The following is a 26,467-nucleotide window of genomic DNA, read 5'->3' on the forward strand; positions in this document are numbered from 1 at the left end:
CATCTGCAGAGACGGAGACCCGTATTGGTGATGGGAAAGTCTGGTAGGTAGTAGGTAATGTGGCTCTCCACACCTCCCTCACCAGGTTTAGAGAAGAAATTCTCTAAAGTCAAGGGCAGTGGGAAGCTCACTAGGCCAGGAATGGGATCCAGAAGAACATGAGAGGGAGCCAGCTCTGAGAACTGGGCCGTGCCTCTCCCTGGGCTGTCAGCACCCTGACCTTACTCACTATATTGCAAGTGTGATTCTAGTGATGCCCTGTCAGCCCATCAACAGTGAGTCCCTGGACGCCAGGGCCACGTCCGGTATCCCAGTGCTCCTGGTGCCAGCAGAATGCTTGGCACATTGGCGGGGCTCGGTGTTGAATGAACAGGGCGCTTGCTGTGGAGTCCCCTACATAGTGACCCGGAGCTCCTTGCTGAGACCCCACCTGGCCCTGAGCCTGGATAAAGGTGACCTGCCAGTGAGGTGTGTGGCCGAGACAGGCAGGGCCGCGCGATTCACAGCTCTCTGCATGGGTTGTCATTGCCACAGGTGTTAGAGTTGTGGGGGCACAAGAAGAGGGCTTTGTTTTATTCAAGAAGGAGATAGAAGGAAATTAATGCTTATGTTTAGGGCGTTCAGCAAATGACCATGGCCTGCTCCAGTGTTGGATTTCCTCCAAGTTGTCTTGCCCAAGGAGCGATTTTCACACCAGTTTTGCCACCCGGAAAACAGTTTCAATTATGCCTCCTTTTTCAACTTCAAATGGGGGCTCGGGGCCCAGAGAATTCCTCTCAAAGTGTTTGTCTGTCACGTGGCCCAGGAACACCCTAGAGCCATGTAGAGAGGAGCCAGCAGAGAGGAACAAGGGTGCTGTCAGTGGCCCCAAGGAAGAAGGCTGGGATGGGGCCAGGGTGGGCTTGTGGATTCAGCCTTCTGAGCAGGGGAACAGTCCCGCTGGAGAAACTGCTCCCTGCAGAACCAACATTCAGGGTGATGAGCCGTCAGCCTCTTGTGAGGAAAAGTTCATCATCTCAGGTGTCTTGGTGCAAAAAAAAAAAATCTGTGCATGTTTGCCTACAAAGAACCGGCCAAGTGAAGTCACTTTATCATAAAAAATGATGAGGGGGGACTTCCCTGGTGGCCCAGTGGTTAAGAGTCTGCCTTCCAGTGCAGGGGGTGCAGTTTCAATCCCTGGTCGGGGAGCTAAGATCCCACATGCCTTGCAGCCAGGAAAACAAAACATAAAACAGAGGCAATACTGTAACAAATTCAATAAAGACTTTAAAAATGGTCCACATCAAAAACATCTTTAAAAAATAAAAAAACCAAAGAAGGCAAAGGGACAGTAGCGAAGCAAGGAGGCCCCAGGAGCTATATTTGGCATGAGTAGGGGGAGCCACTGATGTCTGGTGGTTCTTTATCTCAGACAGAGGCCACTCTGTAACGGTCGACTTTGGGGATCGTAACAGGTCCCCTGGGTCCTGGGAGGCCCTGGCAAAGGCGTCCCTGTCATGGTGGACACACAGGAGAAAAAAGCCTGCGATCTTCACACAAAGCCTTTGCTCTGACTTTTCACTTATCATCAGCTGTATTGCACTAGCTGGAGATTTACCATTAATTGTTGAGAATATCATGCTTTGTTCCTGAAACAGAGGTACTAGAATTTCACATGATAGAAATGCCATAGAAACAATATAATAGGACTTGATTCTAGCCGAGGTCTGATACACTGTTTACAGGAATGATCAGAAATTGCATACTAACCAATGTGTCAATGAGAAAGGATGTCTGAACTCTGCCCAGTGTAGAGGCAAGGTGTATATAAATCAGCTACATGGGACAATACAGTAACCAATGATATAAAATTTCTGTGAGAGGTCCCCTGAAGCTAGGGGAACCGCCTTCCCCCATACACAAGAGGGGGGCAGTGCTAGACACTGCAGTATGGGGCAGAGTGTTCCAGGGGTTGGTCATCTAGGTCATGTGCAGCAAGCTGTGTCCTGCAAGGTTGACCGGAGACCATGATCTTCAGGATTTTGGGCACCTTTGTGAGTCAAAGGGCTGTAGAACACTGGGACCCCTGTGGTCAAAGGGGCCCCTCAGCACGGATGACATTCTCTGTACCTTCTCTGGCTGGGCCTAGGCTTCATCACAGGCCAGACCCTGGAACTGTGGAATCAAAAGAGGTCAAATACAGAGGCCTAAAGCCATTTTTAACCCCTCTCTTCCCACTGCCCCTATCCTGTACAATACATGATCATCATGAAACTGAAAAACCAGGACATTTGTAAAGAAAAGAGAATCTAAATGCCATTGACCTGGGGAAAGGAGACACATGGCTACTTCTTTCTCTCTGTTGGGAATCTCCCCTTTCACCAAACTCCTCTGGAACATAAAAAAGTTGTATATGCTTCTTGCCCTGGACCAGTGGATTATTACCACGAAGGGGGGTTAGGAAAAGTCTATCTGACATTCTCCAGGTAAGAATGGCCTATGGCCTGCATGGAACAAAGTTATACCACATCAATATCCACATCTCAAGGCTGCTTCCACTTAGGGCCTCAAGTGGTTGCAAAATCTTAAAGAAAATAACAGACTCATTTATTTAGGTTTATTAAACATATCCCCAGCCCTTCCAGGACATATTGATGACAAAAGTGATGTATTTGAGGGCATGAACAAGAAGTACTGTATGAAGGCAAAATGTGGGTCTGTGGTCAAATTTCTGTCCAAATCATGATGATGATATTGGTAATGATGATGAGTGTGTGTGTGTGTGTCTATGTGTGTAAATTTTCTACTTTATAAAGCAGTTTCACAACGAGACCTTGATTTCTTTTACACCCAATTTCCTGATATATGGGTCAGTGGGCTTTTCTAGAAGGAGGTTTATTTAACAATTGCTCCCCAAAACAAAGGACATTGAGGAACTCAATCCCCAACATAGAGAAGATGGTACCCATTTTCACTAGGCTGGTAAATACTGAGGAGTCAGTAATTTTCACCGTAGTTCCCTGCTGAAGCCTATGGGATCTTTGGAAACCTGTGAAGAAAGGGCCCTCCTGCCATGCGGTCAGCAGATATCAGGTGACTGAGCACAGTGGTCAAAGGACCTTAGTGTTCCAACCCCTCATTTGGAACGAGGGGGAAAGGAGCCTGGGAAACTCCCCACCACTTCCTGCCCCACCCCTCCCCTCCCCAGCTGAATAGTGACAGGCATTCTGCTTTGCTTGTGATGGGCTGAGATCAAGGTTTGTCCTGAGGACGGAAGCTGCAAAATAAGTCCCAGAGCCCAGGGCCTCTGGCAAGGACAGGCACAGGCCCAGGAAATGGTCAGGTGAGCACAATCAGTCATGTCTGGGATGCGGGCACATACTTAACACTCAATTTGCATCACTTCCTGTACTGTCTGTCCTAAGAATTTCCAAGTTGGCCCTTTCTGGAGCAACTAGTATTTGAAATGAGAGGGAGGAAGGAATACCCAAGGATAAGAGGGTAGAGAAAGTAGGTTTCCTAACCCGGATATGGAATAATTTTAGGTCTCGGGGAGGCCATGTTGTTTAGACTTTTTTTGGTGGATTTTTTTAAAATTGGAGTATAACTGCTTTACAATGTTGTGTTAGTTTCTGCCATACAACAATGTAAATCAGCTATAAGTGTACATATAACCTCTCCTTCTAGGACCTTCCACCACCCCCCAACCATCCCATCCCTCTCGGTCTTCACAGAGCACCGAATTGAGCTCCCTGTGCTGTCTATCCCCACTAGCTATCTCTTTTACACATGACAGTGTATATATGTCAATGCTAATCTCCCGATTCATCCCACTCTCCTTTTCCCGCCCTGTGTCCACTTGTCTTTTAAACACAAAGCACAGTTGCCCTCAGAATGGCCTCAGTAACCTTCCTTGCCCATCATCTAGGATTCTCACCATTCACACTGTCTACTTATTGCTTTTTGCCCTGACTCTCTTCCAGGAGGGTAGAAAAACCAGGAGGAAGAATGGAGTTGGGTCGGAGAGGGAAGAGGGGCAGGACCGGCTGTAAAGTTAGGCCAGGGCATTAGAGATCATCCCGCTGAAATTGGTACCAAGAGCCCCGGGTTAGCACAGCACGGACACCTTGAACTGCAGAAACTTCAGGGCACCTCAACCCAAAATAGCTTCAGGCTCGAGGAAGGGCCAGGAGGGCAGGTGTGTGGTCTCCGAGGAGAAGCTCACTGCTGAGGGCAGACGCCTCCTCCTGGTCTTAGGGGTGGGGGGAGGTCCTGGTGGGGTGCAGCCAACAATTTTTCCTTCTCCAGGGTGTGCCCTGTGCTTGGGCCATACAGGCTGCGGCCCTTCAGGTGGCCTCTGCAGGGGGTCCCCCACCCCCTTGCTGGAGGGAGACTTCATGGCTTTGGAACCCGGCCTGAGGTCCTCTTCTCTGTGACTGAGGCACCCCAGGCTCACAGCTGCAGTGACACTCTGGGCCGGCGTGTATGTCCTGGGCATTGTGACCTCAGCTGTTCCACCCACAGAGAGGTGGTCATCCTGCCTGACCTCGGCCTGTAAGCTGTCTAGGACAGCGGCCTGGTCACGGCGGCCCGTCGAGGGGAGGTTGGGAAGTGGAAGAACACTCTGGCCTCCTCCATCATGTCGGCCAAGAGGGCGGAACTGAAGAAGACAAGTCTGGTAAAGGAGAAATGGTGGCCAATGTGGGGCACCTTTGAGCTCCCACTGGGTGGAGGTGGGGGTGGGGGTATAGAGAGTCCCCAGTAAACCCTCAGCTTTTCCTTCTCCCTCTGAGCATGAGGTAGCCTCTCAGCCTGGAGGGAGGGTGGGGAATGGACCCTGAGCCTTGAGGTGGCAAGGACTCCCCCGCTAGGACGAGCAGCACTGAAATGGCCCACCCCAACTCTGGCCACTCTGGGAGCCACGACCCCAGCAAGGCCTACCTCTGACCCGCATGTTTAAGGCATAGAAGAAGCCCATTCAATAAAGGTAATTATCACCCACAATTTAAAAATTAAGAAATAAAGGCTCCGAGAGACTAAGTAACTTGCCTGCGTTGACACAACCAGTGAGGAGGGTGGCTGAGACTAGGGTTCCAGTCTGTCTCTCTACCTCCAAATCAGTGCTCCCGAAAAATGACTTAGCCAGCTTCCTTCCGTTATCTCAAAGTGCTCTTGCCAGCACCCCCATCCCTGCCCCCCAGCAAGAAGAGGGCAGCCTGCTGAACAGGCAGGTTTTACTCATGAGAGGACTAGAACATGACAAAATGTGAGTTGTCTTGGCTCAGGAGCTGGGGGCATGTGGGCCTGATCGTAAGTGCAATTGGACAGGCAGGGTGGGGTGGGTAAGGGGTCCTCCCCAATTTTTCCCAGTCCTCCCCAAGCCTCCCTGAGCTTCCCTAGTCCTCCCCAAGCCTGATACCTGGCAGCCTGAATCCCACCTTCCCTCTCCGCAGAGCAAGAACTACAAGGCAGTTTGCCTGGAATTGAAGCCGGAGCCGATCAAAGTAAGAAGCTTTTTTGATGCCATCCCGGCATCCAGGCCTGAGACCCATGGGGAGGTGACTTGGAGTCAGGGGTCATTCGCCATTCCTGGTGGCCAAGACTTGTCCCAGGTGCTGGCAGATACACGAAAGAGAGAGAGAGCACTCTGCTGTCATAGAACAAAGCAGATGCATAAATAAATGAGGAAAAATCCTGAAGCATTACCTACGATACAGGAGATTGAAATAGGAAGATGAAACTGGGTGGCTACTGTAGGTCTGGGGGGGGCTGTCAAGAAAGGCCTTCCTCAGCGTGGAGAGGACAAGGCTTGGTCACTGGAGGGCCAAGGATGAGCACCAGGGCTGGAGGAAGCCACACGTCCAGAGGCCCTGTGGCGAGAATGATCATGACTGCCATGGGGATGGAAAGCTGAGGCCCAGCGGGTCAGGAAGGGAGTGGAATGAGATGGGATCAGACAAAGGAGAAGGACTGAGGGAACTCTGGTGCTGGTGGGGCCAGAACACCAGCTCTCACCTCTGCCCTGGCCCAAGAAGAGAAGCCGAACCTAGGGGGGAATCTCTCTCGCCTCATCTGCCCACACTGGCAGTTTCCAATATTCCATGTTTTTGTTTTCAACCAATAGACATATGACTACAAAGGAGCTAAACAAGAAGGGCCATTTACCAAACCAGGAGGAACAAAAGAGCTAAAGGTAGGTGTGGGGACCCTGGAAGCAGCAGGTTGGACCAACACAGTGAACAGGTGGGGCTGATAGAACAACCGCTGCGGCAGCTAAACTGCTGCTACCTACAGTTCTGCTCCAGCCCCTGTGACTTCACTCCTGCTTTTACTTTAAAATTATTTCTGGCTTACAGAAAATTTTCCAAAAAAATGGTACAGTGAGTTCTAGTCTACTCTTCCCCCGGATTTCCAAATGTTGGTCTTTTATTACATTATTTTCTCTTTTTATCATATTCATACATAAATATATATTTACACACACACACACTATATATATATATATATACACACACACATTTTATCATATTCATACATATATATATATATATATATATATACACACACATATATCCTGAACCATTTGCAAGCATGTGGTTCTCCCAAATTTCAGTATGCATTTCCTCAAAACAAGATCACTCTCTTACACAGCCATAGTACAATCATCCAAACATCAAAGTCAGGAGATTCATGTTGATACAGTTCTCATCTACAGCCCTTAATCTAATTCCCCCAGTTATCCCGCCAATGTCTTTCATAACAAAAGAGGAGATACATTTTTTGGTTTGGGATCCAATTCAGAATCACACCTGGCTCCCAGTTTCCATGTCTTTTTTCATCTAGAACAGTTCTTCGACCTTGTATTCTGGGACACTGTCAGTTTTGAGGATTACAAATCATTTATTTTGTAGAATGACCTCAGTCCAGGTTGTCTGATGCTTCCTCGCCATTAGACTTAGACTGTGCGATTTTGGTGGCCACACCACAGCAGGGAGTGTGTGACCTTTTCAAAGTGTATCAACATCTGGAGGTACAGTGTGTCCCACTGTACTGTTTTCTTAACAGCTTTCTTTCCTCCCTGCTGGCAATGATCTTCTGCTCCTCTTCTGGCCATGCCCTAGGATCTTTCCTTTCCTCCTTTTGACTGTTTCCCTTCTATCCAAGACATTTCTTTACTCCTTCTCTATTTTATTTCCTCAGGATGAACTCAGGGAAGTGAGGGAAGAGCTGAAGGAAAAAATGGAGGAGATAAAACAGGTAACAGGATGAGACTTTACCTCTCATGGAGTTAAAGGGTAGTTTCCAGGAAAATGCAACATCTAACTTTGAATAGTGAAGGAATTCGGAAGTTGCATGAAAGAGCAATCCAACTAACTGAGCCCAAATTCCCTAGAGTGCTTGTATCAGGCAGCTTAGGTTATTTGTTTCTTACATGTCTGAGGCTTAAATCCAATTTTTGAATGATAAGGGCTCTCTAAGGTGTCTCGTTGATTAGGATGGGGAGATACAACCTAGTCACAGAGTGAGGGGCTGATTTGAAATTTGGAGGCAGTCAGGGACCAATTTCTCCTCCCCTGAGCAAGCTGCAGAGCAAGAAGTCTTGTTTCTCTGATGAAATCACCTATAGCTTATTTGTGAACAAAGAAAATACTCAAGCAAGAATGTGTAATTGAAGCTGTGGTTTGAGTTCCACATGGCAGCCTTACCATGGCCAGATCCAAGTTATGCCCAGGCTGCTGCTGCTGGTGACTTGGTGGTACATGCATTTACACTTCACAGACTTTTGGCAAGAAGTGGCTTTAATAAGTCATTATTAGAACATCCCTTAAACTTTATCAGCTCATTCCAGGGGAGCAGTCACAGCACTTACCTTAAAACTCTTGAAAGACAACTCCACATTCAGTAATGTGCTGTGTGCCTTTCTTCCTCACTAGATAAAGGATGTAATGGACAAGGATTTTGATAAACTCCAGGAATTTGTGGAGATTATGAAGGTAAGTATTTACTGAATGCCCTCCATGGGCCAGTACCATACCAGGAATCATGGAAGGAGAAGCCAGAGCCTGCTCTGAAAGTGCTTACAATCTAGTAAGAGACTCAAACTCTATTGCATAAATAACAAGTAAGTACCAGAATCTGCCTGCTAATGCAGGAGCCAAGGAGATGCGGGTTTGATCCCTGGGTCAGGAAGATCTCCTGGAGGAGGAAATGGCAATCCACTCCAGTATCCTTGCCAGGATAATCTCATGGACAGAGCAGCCTGGCAGGCTACAATCTATGGGGTCTCAAAGAGTCAGATGCAACTGAGCACACAGGAGCCATGCAAGTACAAAGTTGAATGACGACCGGTTGTCACTTAACTAGGAGTTTAAAGACATGAGAAGTGAATGTGGACTGGGGTAACCAGAAAGTCACTTTAGAGAAAGTGAGTCTTTTTCTTTTTTCAATATTTATTTATTTGACTGCGTCGGGTCTTTTTTGTTGCACACAGTATCTTTTTATTTACGGCACACAAACTCTTAGTTGGGGCATGTGGGATCTAGTGCTCTGACCATGGATTGAACCTGGGTCCCTGCATTGGGAGCACAGTGTCTTAGCCATTGGTTCACCAGGGAAGTGCCCTAGGGAAAGTGAGTGGTAAGGTGAGTCTAAAAGTTTGAAAGTTAAATGCAAATCTATCCAAGAGTCCAATAAGGTTATTTTTTAATTCAGTAATGACTAAAGAGATTATTTAGCTTCTAGAAAGCAGTTTTCAAACTTTGAGTTTCAGAATCAGTGGGAGCACTAATATAAGAAACAGCACATGCAGGTCCTCGCACCCTGGGGTTTCATTCACGTTCCCCAGGAAGAAATTTGAGAACAACCAATGTAAAAGCATGAATTGGCAAACGCATTTACCTATAAATTTTTCAAGAGTTGTAAAGAGGCATTACCCTCACCAGATATTAAAATTCATAATGAAGTCACAATAATCAGATGAAGGTGGTACAGCCCAAGGATAAGCAAATTAAATAAAGCAGCACAGAGAACCCTGTAACAGCCTCTCTGACAGGGATCACTTCTGTGGATTTCTCCAGCCCCAGGCCCCGGACCAGATGAACTGAACGAAAACCTCCAAGCTGGGGCACCGTTGCTCAAAATGCTGTTACATGATTAAGATGGTTGCTTCTGATGAGAACCAGGTCCTAAGCACTTTAGCAGTAGCTGTTAACACTGGCCACACGTTGGAATTACCTGTACTGTGGTTTTGAGCGGCCTCTCTTTACAGCTGGCTGCACCCCATAGCAGTGAAATCAGAGGTCTGGGCATTGGTAATTTTTAAAGATCCTCAGTTGATTCAATTCTATGCTCACAATTGGGCACCACAGCTCTATAAATTTTAAAATACAATAAAGATGATTTTTAAAATTATCAGTGAGAAGGAAAAGATTATTAATATTAACAATATTTATGTGATGAAATATTATTCAACTATAAAAAATAATGAAGTAATGTCATTTGCAGCAACATGGATGGACCTAGAAATTGTCATACTCAGTGAAGTAAGTCAGAGAGAGAAAAACAAATATCCTATTACTTATATGTGAAATCTTAAAAAATGTTACAAATGAACTTTCTTACAAAACAAAAATCCAGCCACAGATGAAGAAAATAAACTTATGATTACTGGGGGGAGGGGCAGGGGAGGAGGGATAAATTGGGAGACTGGGGTTGACATATACATACTACAATATATAAAATAGATAACAATAAGAAACTACTGTATAGCACAGGGAACTCTTCTCAATGTAATGACCTACATGGGAAAAGAATTTTACAAAGTGTGGATCTATGCTTATCTGATTCACTTTGCTGTATTGCAGAAACTTTAATAAAACATTGTAAATCAACTATACTCCAATAAAAATTAAACAAAAAGAAGAATATTGCCTGATTACATAAGGGAAAAACTTAACTCAGTTAACACTATAAACTGAATTAAAAAAAAAGAAATTGTATGTATTTAACTGAATGGGCTAAATATAATTACAATAAAAGAAATCATAAAAGAAATACTAATATGTTTAACAATATAAAAAATTTAAAAATCATAACAGGAAAGCACCACACACAACAGTTTGAAGGAAATAATTTTCCACAAATATGATTGACATAGACAAAAGGTTTTTATCTATAACATATAAAACTCACACAAATCATTAACAGTCAAATAGAAAAATGGGCAAAGTTGTATGTGAACAATCCACAGATAAGAATATTACTAAAAAGCAATAAATACAAAGTTTTACCTAATGAATAATCAAATAAACGCAAATGAAAACAATACTTAGGTAATTGCCACATTCAAATAAACCAAGTTTTAATCTATGACAATTACAAATCAAGATAGGAATGCTCTTTATAGCTGATCAGAGTACAAGTTTGTACAAAACTGAAAAGGAATGTAGACAATAGGTATCAAAAATATCAAAACCCTATGACTTATCAACTCCTTGACTTCTCAGAATTTAACCTATGAGAATAATCAGAAATGCCCACATGGGTACATATAAAAAGATGTTCATCACAGGATTATTTATAACAGCAAAAAATTGTCAACAACCACAATTTCCAATAGTAGAGGAATAGTCAAATAAAATATGATATCTCTATTAACATATAATGAAAATTAACTATAGGAGACAGTGTTTAGAAAGAATGCTTATAATGAGAAGTTAAAAAAGCAAGATGCAAGTAAAAATATACAGGCTGATCACAACTAAGTGAAAAAAAATAGGTAAGTAATTATATAGAAAAAAGACTGGAAAGAAATATACCAAAAGGGTTAATTGCTGTTATCACTAGATGATGAGATTAATTTTCCCTTTTATATTCCTCTGTATTGTCCAATTTTTCTGCAAAGGACTGTGCTATTTCTGTATTAAAATGCAAACACAGTGTTTTGTTAGTGGGTAGGACTGGGTATCACAAGGCACAAAGGAAGCTATTTTGGGCACAGGAGCAGCTTGCACACAGCATGGAAGCAGGAGGAATGCAAAGCTTATCACGGTCAGTGGGGAGATCAGTCATATAAGTAGGATCATTGGGGGAAACTGTGAGAAATAAAACAGAGTGGGCACAAAGGCGATGGATAATGAAGGCTTTTGAAAGACGGGCAGACAGGTTGGGACTTGGTTGTGTAAGCGGTAAGAGGCCTCTGGAGATTCTTAATCAAAGAACACGCTAGGAACAGCACTTCAGAAAGCTGAGTAGGCAGCTGCTTGCAAGGTGGCTGGGGCCGGGTAGGGGTGCGGGCACCAGGGAGCAGGTGGGGGTCGTCTGGAGCAAGAATATCAAACAGGAAGCCGCATCCCCGCTCAAGGTGAAGAAGGCTGGACCCAGGGTAGGAACAGAAGGAACAGGGTAAATCCGAACGACGCAGCGAAGGGAAAATAGCATGCTTGGTGACTGATTCAGTGGAAAGAAAATAGGAGAGGCAAGCGTGCATGAAGACACCAGTTTTAATCTGGACGGCTGGAAGAAAGAGATGACAGTGACAAGGACAGTAGGGAAACAGCAAATTTAAAAGAGAAAATGATGGAGATCAGTTTGAAGTATGAGTTTGAAGTGATGGTGAGACTTCTAAGAAAGTGGAATGTATTGACTCTTATGTTTTAGACCCAGGGGAAATTTTTAAAGATATTTATTTATTTGACTGTGGCATGTGGGATCATTAGTTGTAGCGTGTGGGATCTAGTTCCCTGACTAGGGATGGAACCTGGGCCTTCTGCAGTGGGAGCTCAGAGTCTAAGCCACTGGACCACCAAGGAATTCCCTGGACCCAGGGGGAATTGTGACTTCAAGGATATTTTGACTTTACTTATGAATACAAGTTTCTTATTCAAAATTTATACAAACACTTAAATGCTTTTCAAAAAGACCTTTTTGGGAAATCATTTCCATCCTGACAGTAATTCCTTGATTAATTTTCTACCCCAGATCAGTAAACTCTTCCCAAATCTTTCATTTTTTTTTTATTATTAAAATGATCCTCCTGGAAGCAAATTATTTTTTATTTTTTGTGATATTCAATCCAATCCTGTTTTTGTCCTCAACAGATACTATCAGTAATCTTAGAGTTTCTTTGTGACCACTATTTCTCTCCAATTTTTCCAGGTCAAATTTTTTAGCTCTAAACTTTACCAAGAAGACTTTATTATTATTTCAGTTCTTAACAATACATGTGAGGAGCCATTTACACTATTATCTGTTTTGTGTTGACCATTTCTGCCAGGAATTGGGTAAGAGATGGGACAAACATAGATATACAGGATCTGTGTACATGTCAGGGGTCAAACCACTGGAGTCAGAAGTGTCTTTTGGGGTCGTAAGATTTGTTTTCTTGGTTCCATGATTTTATAGGCATTGAACCAAGGCAGATAGGGTTTCATTCAAGTGGAAGATCAGGTAAAACAGATCCTGGCCTCTGACTCACCTGGAGACTTTGAACAAGCCCCTAAGGACTCTGCCTGTGCTTCAGTTTCATCATGGAATGGGAAGGAGACAAGGAGGGGTGGGTGGCATGTGTCATGGATATTCTGTGAGCTACCTCAGCCAGGACCAGTGAGGATTCTCAAGGAAATAATACACGGAGGTGGCCTTGCAGTGGTTCACAGAGTGAAGCAGGAGAAAGGGATTTCTGAAGCCCTTCATGATGATGATTCTAGCTTTGAATTCTCTCTTGGAAGGAAATGCAAAAGGATATGGATGAGAAGATGGATGTTTTAATAAATATACAGAAGAACAGCAAGTTGTAAGTACAACCTGCCCCCATCTCTCCTCATCCCTAAAGAGTCTCCTTCCTTTTCTTTGCCAAATGTCCTTGAAGTTCAGAGGACTCCCAGAGCCTTCAAGGAGCTGTCTTAGCTTCTCTTGCCCCAGTGGCTTGGAGTCAAGACCCTCCATGGCCACCCATGCTACTGGTTAGTTTCTCTCACGTTGAAAATTATTCTCCCCAATTCTGCCCCTTCCTGACTCCCCAGTCCCTTTAGGAGAGGACTGAAGATGCAGCAAGAACTCAGGCTGATAGGAAAGACAGACGCAGACCCACAGCTCCAGCTCAGGAAAATGGATGGAGTTGGTAGAGCACCACTCTCTCTTCAGAAAAAGATGGTGGCACTGCAACAACCAAAAGACCCAATGGATTCCCTTCACCAATGCGACTCCTGCTTTGTAAGTGAAGCCCTCCCCACCCCGCCCCAGTGTTACACCCCTGGGCTCCTGTTCCCCTGCCCGTACCTCCCCTGGATCCGCTCTCTCGCCTGGTTCCACTCCTCTCCCGGCCCGGGGATGCCTCCCTAGTCTTGAATCCACTCTGGGGTCTTGCCCTCTAGGACTGGGGAGATTCTGAAACCATGACCAAGTAGGACTCAACCCTGGATGCGCCCACTCCCAAGTGCAACTATATTGTTCTATCCTCTCCTATAGCAAGACCCGATGAGATGCCCAGCAGCCTGGCCATCTTGGACCAGGGAAAAATGATCTTTCTTGTGCCGTTTCTGTCCTCCACAGGAGAAACGTTTGTTGTGTACCCCACAGAACAACTACGATCAGGGGTAGGTAGATCCCTGCAAGCCCCTTGTCTCAATCGGGTGCCCAGTCATCCCAAAGGCGGTGCTCCAGGGCGCATAACCATCAACCCCAGCCTGTGCAGGCTCCGCCCCCACCGCATCCACCCGGCCTTACAGGGCGTGGCACTTCGAGGAAGGAGGACTTGCTTAGCCCAGGCTGGGGGCTGCCCAGAGGCCTCTGTGGAGGGCAGGGTGCCTTGCCAGCTGCCCAGCTGATCTCGCTTCAGGCTCCTGACTTTCTCCCCATATAACAGGAAAGTTCCATACCACGCCTGGGCATCCTTTTCACCCTTGGCGTCTGGACCTGCTTTCTGATTTATCTGTACTTCTACTCCTGTGTGACCGAGGACATAGTTCCAACTTAATGCTGCCTCAGGACCCATCAGCGGCTTGGGTTCAGCCTCTCCCCGCTCCTTGAAAGGCTTGCTGCCTTCTCACATACCACCCTGCCCCTGGCTCCTTCCACCCGGAGAGTAAAATCTTCGTTTAAAGCCAAAGCAGGAGTCAAAGTATTGAATATCAGTCTCAAACTTGAGAGTGGAAGGACTATCACGTTTTTAGATCAAAATCACTGTGTTTCAGACTCCAGCCTCGCTTCTTGCTTTCCTGATGGTTCAGTGGGAAATCCTTAGGGTCATCCTTAGTGTCTCCACCGCCTCCCTCCACTTCACCTGGTTCTACAGATGTCCCAGCTCAAAGGGAAGGCCCTGAAGATATCAGATGCCATTCTGTATGATCCCAGGAGTGTGTGTGTGTGTTGGGCAATGGGAGGAACTCCTGAGCCCAGGGTCTAGCCTGCACTGCCTCCCTCTGAGGTCTCAATACCAAGCAGGACTTGAGGCTCCACTGCTCGTGGGAACTTGCTCCCTTTCGGGGCTCTGAGGGTCCACCCTTATTCTCTGGCATGTATCCTCATCCCCACCCCACCTGAAGGAGACCTTGCCCTTCAGAGGCCTTTAAAGGTGGGGACGAGCCACTGATCTCCCACTGCCCCATGCCGTGTCCTGCCCAAAATCCCTCCACCAAGATAAGGGGAAGCCTGGCTGCTGTCTTGAAATGAGAACAAAGAAAGATACAGAGAAAGGATTTCAACAAACTATCCTGCCATGGGTGAAATTCTTTGGATTCAGTTCAATGAAGGGTGAATGAATGGGATTCCACGTTTTATTTCACATCAGCTTTCTCTTGTTTTGTCGCTCTGCTAAGTTGGCTGCTTCAACTTTTGTGGTTTAGTTGCTAAGTTGCGTCCAACTCCCGCGACCCTATGGACTGTAGCCTGCCAGGCTCCTCTGTCCACAGGATTCTCCAGGCAAGAACACTGAAGTGGGTTGCCATCTGGTCTGGAAAATAACTGATCAAGTTCCTAATGGCTGCATAGTTATGAGCAGTGCCTTGGGTGCTTCAGATATGCATTGAAAAAAATAAACAAAACCCCCCCCCAAAACATAGACTTTGCCCTCAAGGAGCTTATAGTTTTAAAGGAGAGATGGTAAACCGGGGTATTAAAAATATGGACTATATATAAATAAGTCCAATAATAGTACAACTTTGATGAAACAGAATAGATTACAAAAGGTAGAAAGGTGGGTATCACCCTCTGTTCATTTCCTATTGCTGCTGGGACAGATGACACATTTAATGGCTTAAGACAACACAGAATTGGTCCAAAATCTGTCCCACTGGGCTACAGTCAAGGCGTTGGCAGGCCTACATTCCTTCTGCAGCTCAGGAGGATCTGGTTCCTTGCCTTTTTCAGATTCTAGAGGCTGCATGTCTTCCCCGGCTCACGGCCCTCTTCCATCTTCAAAGCCAGCAGTGGCCAGTCAAGTCTCTCTCACTCTGCATCACTCTGATTCTTTTATTTAAAGATTAATCTATTTTTAATAGAAAGATAATTGCTTTATAGTATTATGTTGGTTTCTGCCAAGTATCAGCATGAATCAGCCATGGGTATACCTATGTCCATTCCCTCTTGAACCTCTCTTCTGCCTCCCTCCCCATCCTACCCCTCTAGGTTGTTACAGAGCCCTGGTTTGAGTCCCCTGAGTCATGCAGCAGATTCCCATTGGCTATGTATATTACATACGGCAGTGTAAATGTTTTCATGCTACTCTCTCCTTACATCCCACTCTCTCCATATATCCCACTCTCTCCTTCTCCCCATCCCTGTGTCGATGAGTCTGTCCTCTGTGTCTGCATCTCCACTGTTGCCCTGCAAATAAGTTCATCAGTACCGTTTTTCTAGATTCCATATATATATGTGTTAATATACAGTATTTTTCTTTTTCTGACTTACTTTACTCTGTATAATAGGCTCTAGGTTCATCCACCTCATTAGAACTGACTCAAATGCATTCCTTTTTATGACTGAATAATACTCCATTGTATATATGTATCACAGCTTCCTTATCCATTCATCTGTTGATGGACATCTGGGTTGCTTTTGTGTTCTAGCTACTGTAAATAGTGCTCAGGATCACTCTGATTCTTCTTCTGCCTCCTTCTTCCACTTGGAAGGACCCCTGTGATTACATTGAGCCCTCCTAGATAATCCAGCTATTCTCCTTAGTTTAAGGTCAGCTGATGATCAACCTTACTTCCCTTTTGCTGTATAACATAAGATATTCACAAGTTCTGGAGATTAGAATATCTTTGGAGACTGATTTCTGCCACCAAATAGGACCCCCCAGACCCCATCTCTTGACTCCTAAACCTCCAAACCCTTGGGAACATTGTCTGGCTCAGTTCTGTGCTCAGTTCTGGTTTGGCATAGACGCACAAATTCGATACTCTTTCAAGAGGAACATAGTTCCTCTCCATATAAGTGAGGACTAGACATAGTGACTGGCTTCTAATGAATCGAATATGTTGGAAGTGATAGTGTGTTACTTCTGAGACGAAGTCATAAAGGACATGTGGCTTCCATCTTGCTCTCTTTCGCACACTCATTCTGGGTGAAGCTCACTGCCGTGGGGTGTGGACTCAAGCAGGCCTATGGTGAGTGCCACAAGGCAAGGAGCCGAGGCCTCCTGCTGACACTGGTGTGAGTAGCCCTCTTCCAGCCCCTGCTGAGCCTTGAGAGGACTGCAGCCCTGGCCATCGTTGACTGTCGCACCTCATGAGGAGACAATGAGCCAGAACCCAGATGAGCTTCTCCTAACTACCTGACCTGCAGACTCTGTGAAATAATAAATGCTTGTTGCTTTAAGTTGCTAGGTTTTGAGGCAATTTGTTATACAGCAAGAGAGAACCCATGTGCTGGTTTGAAGACCTGAAACAAGGGCATCAGGGAAACAGCTGCTAGGATCAGCTGAAGCGCTGTCTTCTTTGTGCAAATGACCGAGCAGTGCTAACCAAGCCCCGAGGCCTGGGGGCAGTGGTCTCCGCAGTCCCTGTCCCTTGACCCTGTCCAAGCTCCCCTGTGTCCCAGTTTCACGTCATCCAACTCACAGGCCGCAGAAGGACAACACTGTGTGTTTGGGGACAGGTCTGCCTGGCTGTCAGACAGCTGTCGTGTCTGCCCTTGGGAACAGACCTTCAGGGAGCCACAGCCTGTCATTCCTGCCGACGCGTCCCGTGGGCCAGCTTTGCTGTGAGCTTGTGCTTTTTCTGTTGGTTTCAAGGTCACCTCATCTGGAAGGGAATTATGCTTAACCTGTCTCTTCTCTGAAAAGATGTGACTCCTCTCCTGAGAACAGAGCGTCTTGTGGGGAGGGCGCGTTTCCCCAACCTGGGCCACCACTTCTGCTTTGTGCTACAGGACCCAATTGATCAGAACAAGGTGGACAGCCAACCTCAACTTGCCCAACTGATTTCTGTCCCTGGGAATTTGAAATTGGGATTTGGGGAGACTCAGTTGGCCCCCAGAACTGGTCTTGTAATTAGGAGCTGGGGAGGCATCTGTCACTCTTGGCCAAAGAAGCAGAGAAAGGTAATCTACAGAAAAAAATAAACCATTTTGCAGAGAGAGAAGGCTGAAAACAGAGGAGCTGAGAGAAGTGGAGACTCGTGCAGTTCCAGAGAGTGGGCAGCAAGTACCACTGCCTGCCTCAGCCCTGCTGGCCTGGTGCTGGCCCCTGACTTGGCTTCATGAGAGTCTCCGGACTCTTGGACTACCGTGCCCATTACTGTTTAAGCAAAGCGGCTTTCGGTTACCGCCCAATAAGCCTGAACTAAGGCTCCACGGTTAGAAGGAATCTCAGAGAATGGTCAGATCTTTTCAGTTTACAGTGAGGCTTCTGAGACCCAGAGAGGTGCAGAGAAGTGCCCTCAGTCACACAGCCCATGTGTAGCAAAGCCAAGACCAGAACTCAGGTTTTCTGACTCCTGGGCTAGTGCTCTGTGACTCTCTGGGGCTGGTTGCGTTTCCAAGGGCAATGAGATGAGATCAAAGGAGAAACAGACCTGAGGGTCAGCTGGCTCTAGACATAAATCAATGGTGTGGCTGTCGGTAAGTTACGTCACCTCTCAGACTGGGTGTTTCCATCTGGAATGTGAGTGTAACCACACCTAACTCAAAGGGGTGTGATGGGAGCTGGGGCTTCCCTGGTGGCTCAGCTGGTAAAGAATCCGCCTGCAATGCAGGAGACCCCAGTTCCATTCCTGGGTTAGAAAGATCTGCTGGAGAAGGAGTAGACTACCTACTCCAGTATTCTTGGGCTTCCCTGGTGACTCAGCTGGTAAAGAAGCTGCCTGCAATGCGGGAGACCTGGGTTCAATTCCTGGGTTGGGAAGATCCCCTGGAGAAGGGAATGGCAACCCACTCCAGTATTCTGGCCTGGAGAATTCCATGAACTATATGGGCCATGGGGTCGCAAAGAGTCAGACACAACTGAGAGACTTTCACTTCACTTTCAGTGAGAGCTAAAAGAGAACATATTTGGAGGAATTCAACTCTCAAAAAACCCAGACTACTCCGATAACAATGACGATGAAGTCAGAATTGCCTTTCCCAGATTAAAAAGTTTCAGTTCTCCATCGCAGTTTCCCAACAACTGGACTGATTCCAATCAGAGTGAGGTCTGCAATTAAATGAGATTTGATCTACTTCAATATTAAAAGAATAACTTTTGAGAGGAAGTGTATATTAGGAAATGAATCAATAAGAAATTATTAGATGGTATGGGGATTGAGACTGTGTTCTAGAGGACAGAGTCGTCCCTTGTAAAGCAGTATCCTTCCTTTGTAATGTCAGTGTCTGATTTCTAGCAGAGTGAGGAGTGAGGGGCAAGTGGCTCACCCCAGCCCACCCACAAGTAACAGGTGCTACAGCCCCAGGCCCTGACTCAAGGAGTCAGCAGAGAAAGTTAGGCAGGCAGGGCTGGGCCCAGGAAGAGGCCAGACTGTATCATCCATTCCCATCACTGCCCTGGGCCCTGGTATGACCCGCACTCACCGCCTCCCTTCTCCCTTGTCACAGGTTGCCACCAGCCCCAGAAGGTGGATGAGGGTGGGCTCAGGCATCCACCACCATGGTCAGGAGCCCCATCCCCCCCAGGTGCAACAGGTCTGAGTATATACATTTCCGTGGCAATGAACTTCCCACCCACCTTCCTAAGTGTCCCTGTCTGGCTTCAGGGATCCCTAGAGGCTCCCTGCACCCTCCTCAGTGTTTGAAAGGTGATTTACCCTCTGATAAGTGTGACCAAGGTGATTCTGGTACTTCCCTCTATATTAGGAAAAAAAAAAAACAAAAAACCCACAACCAAATTCAATCCAGATCTTACTCAGGGATTGAACAGTGAGTCTGAAAGCCTGACCCTAATTCCAATCCTAGAGGACCCAGAAGATGAAGAATGTGCCTTCAGCAGGTGGTGAAGCAAAATGGTGCAAAGTTGCCCACCTGACACTTTAATATCAGTATCAGCTTTTAAATGTGACCAAGAAACGTTCATTTTGTTTTTTATGGGTGTTGTGTCTGTGGGGAGATGAGCAACTCCAGGATGAGTCTAATTCACACAAATATTGCTGAGAGCAACTTGGTGATACGTATCAGATGCTTTAAAAGATAGGGGAAAAATTACAGATGGCTGCCAGGATTTAGCTACAAGGATACTCATCATGGAGTCATTTATGACATGTATATATTTAAAAATCAGGAACAACATAAATGGACACCTGTTGGTTAAATAAATTGTGGTATACCCATAAAATGAAATGCTCTGCTGACATTAAGAATAATATGTTGTTGAAATATATTTAATGCCATCAATAGTATTGGTGTATTACATAGTGTTAGAATATCATCCCATTTTTTAGTAAAAAATTTACATGTGTGTGTGTGTGCATGCACATAGAGCCTGCATGAACTGAAGAGACTTAGAAAGAAATATTCAAGAATAGAATAATAGTGGTTTTCTCTGAGCGGTAAGATTATGACAATTTCTGATGTCATTCTTTGTGTTTATCTATAATCTCTAATGTTTCTACAAGGAACATGCATTATTTGTATAATAAAACTAACAGTTTTCTTTTTTTTTTTTTTAAGGAAGAGAAAGATGGCCCAGGAAGGACCCTTAAGAACAGAGACAAAACCAGGTGAGATCTCCCCAAATGCTTTCTGATGAGAAGCACCTTGGATCTTTCTGTTTCCTGGGAGAAGCCAATGAAATTGTGCCTTATCCAAGTGTTCACCCAGAGGAAGGGGGCAAATGGACCCCACTCAAAGGATAATTTAAAAGGAAACGAGGAGGGACTTCCCTGGTGCTCCAGTGTCTAAGCCTCTGTACTCCCAGTGCGGGGGGCTGGGGTTTGATCCCTGGTCAGGGAACTAGATCCCACATGCTGCAACTAGGAGTTCTCGGCCACAACCAAAGATCCTGCATTCCACAACTAAGACTCAGTGCAGCCCAAAGAAGGGGGGTGGATAGTAGGGAACAAGATGGACGTGGGTAGATGTTTACAGCCATGAATACATACCCTCCCACCACTGCTCCCAGGGATCTCTGCACCCCACCCTCCTCTCTCGCCTGCGCAATCACAGTGCTCCTGGAGTAGAGGAGGATTTCCCACAGTCCACCCCCAACAAGCCAAACGTGTCCTTTTAGAATGTCAGTTAGATCGTGTTGCTTTTACGCTCAGAACTTCCAGCATTTGCCCTTTTCTGTCACAGAAAAATCCAAAGCTGCTGCTTGAAATGCCCTCAAGGATGGACCCTGCTCCTCCACACTCATCCCTTACCCGTTTTCCTCCCCCACCACCCCGGGCTCCTCCTTGTTCTTCACACACACCGTGTACACTCTTTCCTCAGGGCCTTTGCACTCACCAGTGGTCCCTCCCATTTCTTCAGCTATCCACGAGGTCATCCCCTCAAAATTACATTCTCTTTTTTGTCATTTTAAAATAGTCTCTATTTAAATTAAAAGTATTTGCATACATTGCATTTTGGAGATGTACAGTTCTGAGTTTTAACATATATTGGGTTGGCCAGAAAGTTCATTTGGATTTTCCCCATTTTACAGAAAATCCAAATGAACTTTTTTTTAAATTGGAGTATAATTGCTTTACAGGGTTGTGTTATATACATATATCCCTTCCCTCTTGAGCCTCCCTCCCACCCCCCGCCCAGGCCATCACGGAGCCCCAAGCTGAGCTCCCAGTGTTATATAGCAGCTTCCCACTCGTGATCTATTTTACACATGGTATCGTGTATATGTCAGTGTTCCCTTCTCAGTGACACTTCCCCAGTCTGCACAAACAACAGTATGCTCATGCTCAACGTTCCTCATCGTCCTCACTCTCCTTTGTTTGCCTCTGCAGCTCACTCAGCACCCGCTCACATCCTATCCATTTCACTTGTCTGTGGTCTGTCTTCTGCTCGAGCGTAAGTTCCTTGAGAGCAGAGATTGTGTTTCTGTCACTGCTCGATGTGAGGCCCATGGCAGTGCCAAGGGCACAGCAGGGGGTTGACAGACACTTGCCGGATGGACACATGAGTATAAAGATATTTGCCATGCGCTGGACACTACAGGCTCTGCACTAAGAACTTCACCTGCATCGTTTCATTTTATTCTTACAACAACCCCATGAAGTCATTCTGTCTGTCTTTCTATGAGGTCACGTAAACGGTCATCTTCCCTATTTTGTGCAGGACGAAGCAGACTCAGAGAGAGAAGGTAATGAAAATAATCTGTCCAAGGTCACAGCATTAGGTGGCAGAGGTGAGGTCAGAATTCTGCCTGAGCATTCTGATGTCAGAATCTATTTCCTCTACACGCTTGCTTTCCCTGTGTGGTCCCTAGACCAGCAGCACCAGCATCATCTAGGAGCTTGTTTGGAATGCAGAGTCTCAGGCTAGAAGGCAGGCCTACTGAATCAGGACCTGCATTTTAACACGGCTTCCCAGGCAACTCCAATGTGCTCTAGTGTGAGAAGCCGTGCTGTGCCGTCCGCTGTATGGAAAACAGGGGGCTTCCCTGAGCAAGGGGCTGCCACAGTCTGGGTTAGTTTGGCCTTGGGTTCTCTCCCTCTGCCCGCTACCTTCCTGCCCAGGAGTTCTTCAGTGTCTGCCTGGCTTTGGGGGAGCCACGATTCATGATGAGTACAGAAAGCTCAGTGCCAGCCCCTGCCCAGGAGCCAATCCTGCTGTGGGCAACTTTGCTTCTCCCGCTTGGAGAAAGTTCTCTCAGCTCACTCAGACAAAATCACATGCGTCCCTCTTAAAACCAAGTGAGAGAGCCTGCTACTATCAGAGATACGGCACTGAGCCTGGAGCAGAAGGTGTTTCCACCTGACACAGGCACTGGGGCCAGGGAGGTTGTTAAAACCAGAACCTGCTTTCAATTAAATTATTAATGCCTGGGAGCCCACCCTGACACTCATTTTTATCACCAAGGGCCACTTTCAGTCTTGACATTCATGAAGAATAAGCCTGTCATAAAACCAGATCCTCATTCCCAGTCTCCCCCAAGCCCATTAAAAACAAAAGTAAACATTATTAAATATAAACCCAGATATGCAAAAACTGCCTTTGAAAATACACCAGCAGAGGGCGCTGTGACCCCATCAGTCCTTGCCCACTGACCCCTCCAGAAGCAAAAGCTGCAAAGAGGCAAGAAAAGAAATCACAAGATTAGGGGTCTGGATCCTGGGTGCCACCCTGGCTTCATCTTTGGAATCTTGTGGGAGCCCAGGGCAACAGACACCTCTGATCTGTGCCTGCAGGAAAGTCAGTGGTCACCCAAATAGGTATGGGTTCCAAAAGTCCACCTCCAGATCTGGCCTTAGCAACTCAAAATGAAGTCACTTTCATTCATGCCATTATTCCCTTAACCAGCACTTGCTGAGCACCTGTGATGAGTCAGGCACAGGGCTAGACGATGCATTTTCCCTATCAAGTGATGCCATAACAACAGAACCTGACGCTAAAGCCTTTTATGTCTAATATAGAGGAAATAGAGCTAATAAGGTTATTTTCTGTTTCAGGGTCAGAGGAAAGGAATAGGGGAAGGGCAGTGTGGAGGAGAGGAAAGTAAGCGTGGGAAGAGAAGAAGAAGAGAGACAAGTAGGAACAAGAGGACTCTGGGGAAGAGGAAGGGAAGTTGGCTTCCGGCCCCTGCCTGGTGCATATAAAATATAACCTTAAGAAGTTAGTCTCTGGCTTCCTCCCATTTTCCTTTCTAGATCCTGACTTGGGAATCTCTCCAGAACCTTGGACTGCCCAGGGCTCCTGCAGCATGCCCCAGCCTGCCCTGCCCATCATGGTCACCGCGATCCAGGGATTTATACCTTCCACTCCCCGTCCACACCCCCAGGCCTGCAGCTGCCCTTGTCAGCTCAGTGTTGGCAGCTGAGTCATCCATTAAACTAACACATGCTGACAGGCAACAGGTTGGTCCTCCCAGGGACATTGTGCGTCTTTTCAAGAAGACCCAACCAAATCCACCTCTAAGTGGTAGATTCCCAGACAGTGGGCTGAAAAGACATGACAACTTCAGGCTGTTTGTGTCAGGGGTGGTATTCTGGAAACAAAGCCAGAACACCTGTTTGGGGAGGGCGGGGTGGTCTCATACAATCTCTTAGAGGAGGTGGCAGGAGGGACTTCCGGTGGGGGTGCTGGTATGGAAACGTCATTGGCAAGTCAAGGATTTGCAGGTCAGTGATACATCTCTGAGCAGTTTTCAGTTTTGTGACTGTGACTCTGTGTGTGTGTGTGTGTGCGCACGCGCGCGTGTGTGCTGGGACAAGACCAGAGAGAGACGTCTGCAGGGCTGGATGCAGGAGAACCGCTGAGGCAGGAGCAGGGTCCTCCCAGAGCTGGGGCCTCGCTGTGGTTGACGGCAGGCTTGGACTCTGCAAGGGCCACCTCCCAGGAGTACCTCCCCGCGGAGCGCGCTCTGAAGGTCTTGACCGCAGAACAGGAGGCTGCATTTCCCACTGCCCCGTCCTGACTCTGCTTGTGGGACACCTGCTCAGACAGTCCGGCCTCTCTGGAACCCTGGGTTTTTCCAGAGGGACTGCTGGTGGGAGGTAAGTGGACATCCAAGGGGCGGGAGGGACGGTGACAGGACCATGGCCAAGGCAGACTCCCCCACGGCAGCCACTGGCCCTGCTGCAGGCGTCACCAGGGTGCTTGGCGCTGAAGCTGTCCTTCGGGATGAATCTTGGGCATCGGACACGTGGCTTCTCTGCTTCAGCTGCCCACCCCCAACCCTGGGGCCTCCCGGAGGATCCCAAGTCAGGGTTTGCTGTTGCTCTGAAAGGGCCCGCTGGCTGCACAGGAAGTGAGGAAGACTGTTTGCTCACCAGGCCTGGGTACAGCAGGAGAAAGTGGTACGTGTCCACACAGAAGGATTTAAAGCTGATGTAAAGCCCTGCCTGGTTCACTATGCCTTTGGTAAGGCTGCTCTCACCACAGGGCACGTCCCCCCGATTCTACTTCTCAAAGCCCCAGCCATTGGTAGTGACAGAGGTAAACTAGAGGTTCAAGGGAGGGTTCTAGAGTGGTGATAATTTCCTATTCTTGACCTGGGTGGTGGTGATATGGGTGTGTGCTGTGTATAAACATTTATTCATCAAACCGAAGATGCTAGATGGTATTGCTGCTTTGGAAAACAGTTTGGCAGTTCCTCAAAAAGTTAACATAGAGTTACCACTATGACCCAGCAATTCCACTCCTAAGTATATACCCTGAAGAATTGAAAATATATGCCACACACATACACACAAAATGTGTGCATCAATATTTATAGCAGCATGATTCATAATAGCAAGTGTTCATCAGCTGGTGATGATTAACAAACAAAATGCGATCTGTCCATACCATGGAATATTACTCAACTATAAAAAGCAATAATGTACAGATACGTGCCATGACATGAGTGGACCTTGAAAACATGATGCTCAGTGAAAGAAGCCAGTCACAAAGGACTACATATAGTATGATTTTATTTATATTAAAAGTCCAGAATAGGCAAATCCACAGAGATAGAAAATAGATTGGTGATTGCTAGGGGCTGAGGGAGGGGGAAGTAGGGAATGAGTGCTAATGGATATGTAATTTCTTTTGGGGAGTGATGGGAATGTTCTGGAATTACATAGTGGCAATAATTATACATCTCTATGACTATATGAAAGACAGTTCAAGTATACACTTTAAAAGGGTGAACTTTATAGTGTGTGAATTGTATCTCAAAAACTGGATCTTGTTCTCTTTGATCTACGAATGTTATACCTTAATAATAATTTCTTTAACGTTGAAAAGTGAAGATGCCACTACTTTGTTGCTATGCTCCTGGTTCTTAATTTAAGAAAAGTCACTGCCAAAATGCCACCTCCTCTATGACAGCTCCCTCATCCCTGCTCTGAGCTTCTTCAGCGTTTAGTCCTGACACCCTGCTAACTACCTATCACTTGGAGAGCCTGGCTATTCAGAGTGCAGCTGAGGACCAGCATGCCTGCATCTCTTGGAGGCTTTTTAGATATGCAGCACTTCAGCCCCCCAGGCCTGCTACATCAGACTCTGCTTTTCAAAAAGATTGCCAGGGAATTCACATGCATATTAATGTTTGAGAAACACTGCTCTTGCAGGCTTCCCCCGACCTCCTCCTCCTCCTCCATCCACTGCCTACACCTGAATGCTCTTTTTATCTCCCCCCACCTGGTGTTCATCAACATTTGTGGATTCGGTGCTAGTGGCCTCAGAACTAAAGTCAATACCTACTCTAACACCAGGATGCTGCTGCTGCTGCTAAGTCACTTCAGTCGTGTCCAACTCTGTGCGACCCCATAGACGGCAGCCCACCAGGTTCTGCCATCTCTGGGATTCCCCAGGCAAGGACACTGGAGTGGGCTGCCATTTCCTTCTCCAATGCATGAAAGTGAAAAGTGAAAGTGAAGTCACTCAGTCGTGTCTGACTCTTAGCGACCCCGTGGACTGCAGCCCACCAGGCTCCTCTGTCCATGAGATTTTCCAGGCAAGAATACTGGAGTGGGGTGCCATTGCCTTCTCTGATAGTGTTCTCTAGTCATGTTTAAAATTCAGGAATCAAGTGGAAGAGACTCACAGTGGTCAAAATGGGAAGCATCAATAAGAATATTAACTGCAATGAATTGAAACACATGTTTAAAAATCCATGAATTCATAGTAATACTAAAAACTAAACTCTGTTTATTGTTGGAGGATGGTAGGAAAGCAATTCATTGTTTTGAAATGGTAAATGGAGGAAAGCAAACAATTATCTTGGGTGTGAAACAGTAGATAAATAGTAGTATCTGATTCTATCATTCTTCCTTTATTTATAAGCTAGAATACTTCTATGAAGGAGAAAGTGATAGAGTCAGATATCACTATTTTGAAACAGTAGATCTTTCAAAAGATTCAGGCATTGACCATCTGCAGCATCTAATATGGAAAGAGACAGACGACATCACATGCCTCC

The 26,467-nt window shown here is 46.3% G+C and overlaps 1 protein-coding gene across 2 annotated transcripts; it reads left to right on the forward strand.

The window, feature by feature from the left end:
* The first annotated feature begins 4,498 nt into the window (after positions 1-4,498).
* Positions 4,499-23,513, forward strand: TEX35 (testis expressed 35). 2 transcript variants are annotated; one of them, XM_043923127.1, is made up of 10 exons: positions 4,584-4,657; positions 5,433-5,483; positions 6,104-6,172; positions 7,180-7,236; positions 7,914-7,973; positions 12,708-12,772; positions 13,002-13,191; positions 13,531-13,574; positions 20,077-20,126; positions 23,211-23,513. In XM_043923127.1, exons 1-10 carry the CDS (start codon positions 4,619-4,621, stop codon positions 23,378-23,380), a joined length of 795 nt encoding a protein of 264 aa, XP_043779062.1. In that variant the 5' UTR covers positions 4,584-4,618; the 3' UTR covers positions 23,381-23,513. The 2 variants fall into 2 exon arrangements, with proteins under 2 accessions (XP_043779063.1, XP_043779062.1); XM_043923128.1 differs by lacking the exons at positions 20,077-20,126; positions 23,211-23,513 and adding an exon at positions 13,844-14,086 and having other exon boundaries at positions 4,499-4,657.
* The last annotated feature ends 2,954 nt before the right edge of the window (positions 23,514-26,467 follow it).

Source organism: Cervus elaphus, chromosome 14, assembly GCF_910594005.1.
Source record: "Cervus elaphus chromosome 14, mCerEla1.1, whole genome shotgun sequence".
Lineage (NCBI taxonomy): Eukaryota > Metazoa > Chordata > Mammalia > Artiodactyla > Cervidae > Cervus > Cervus elaphus.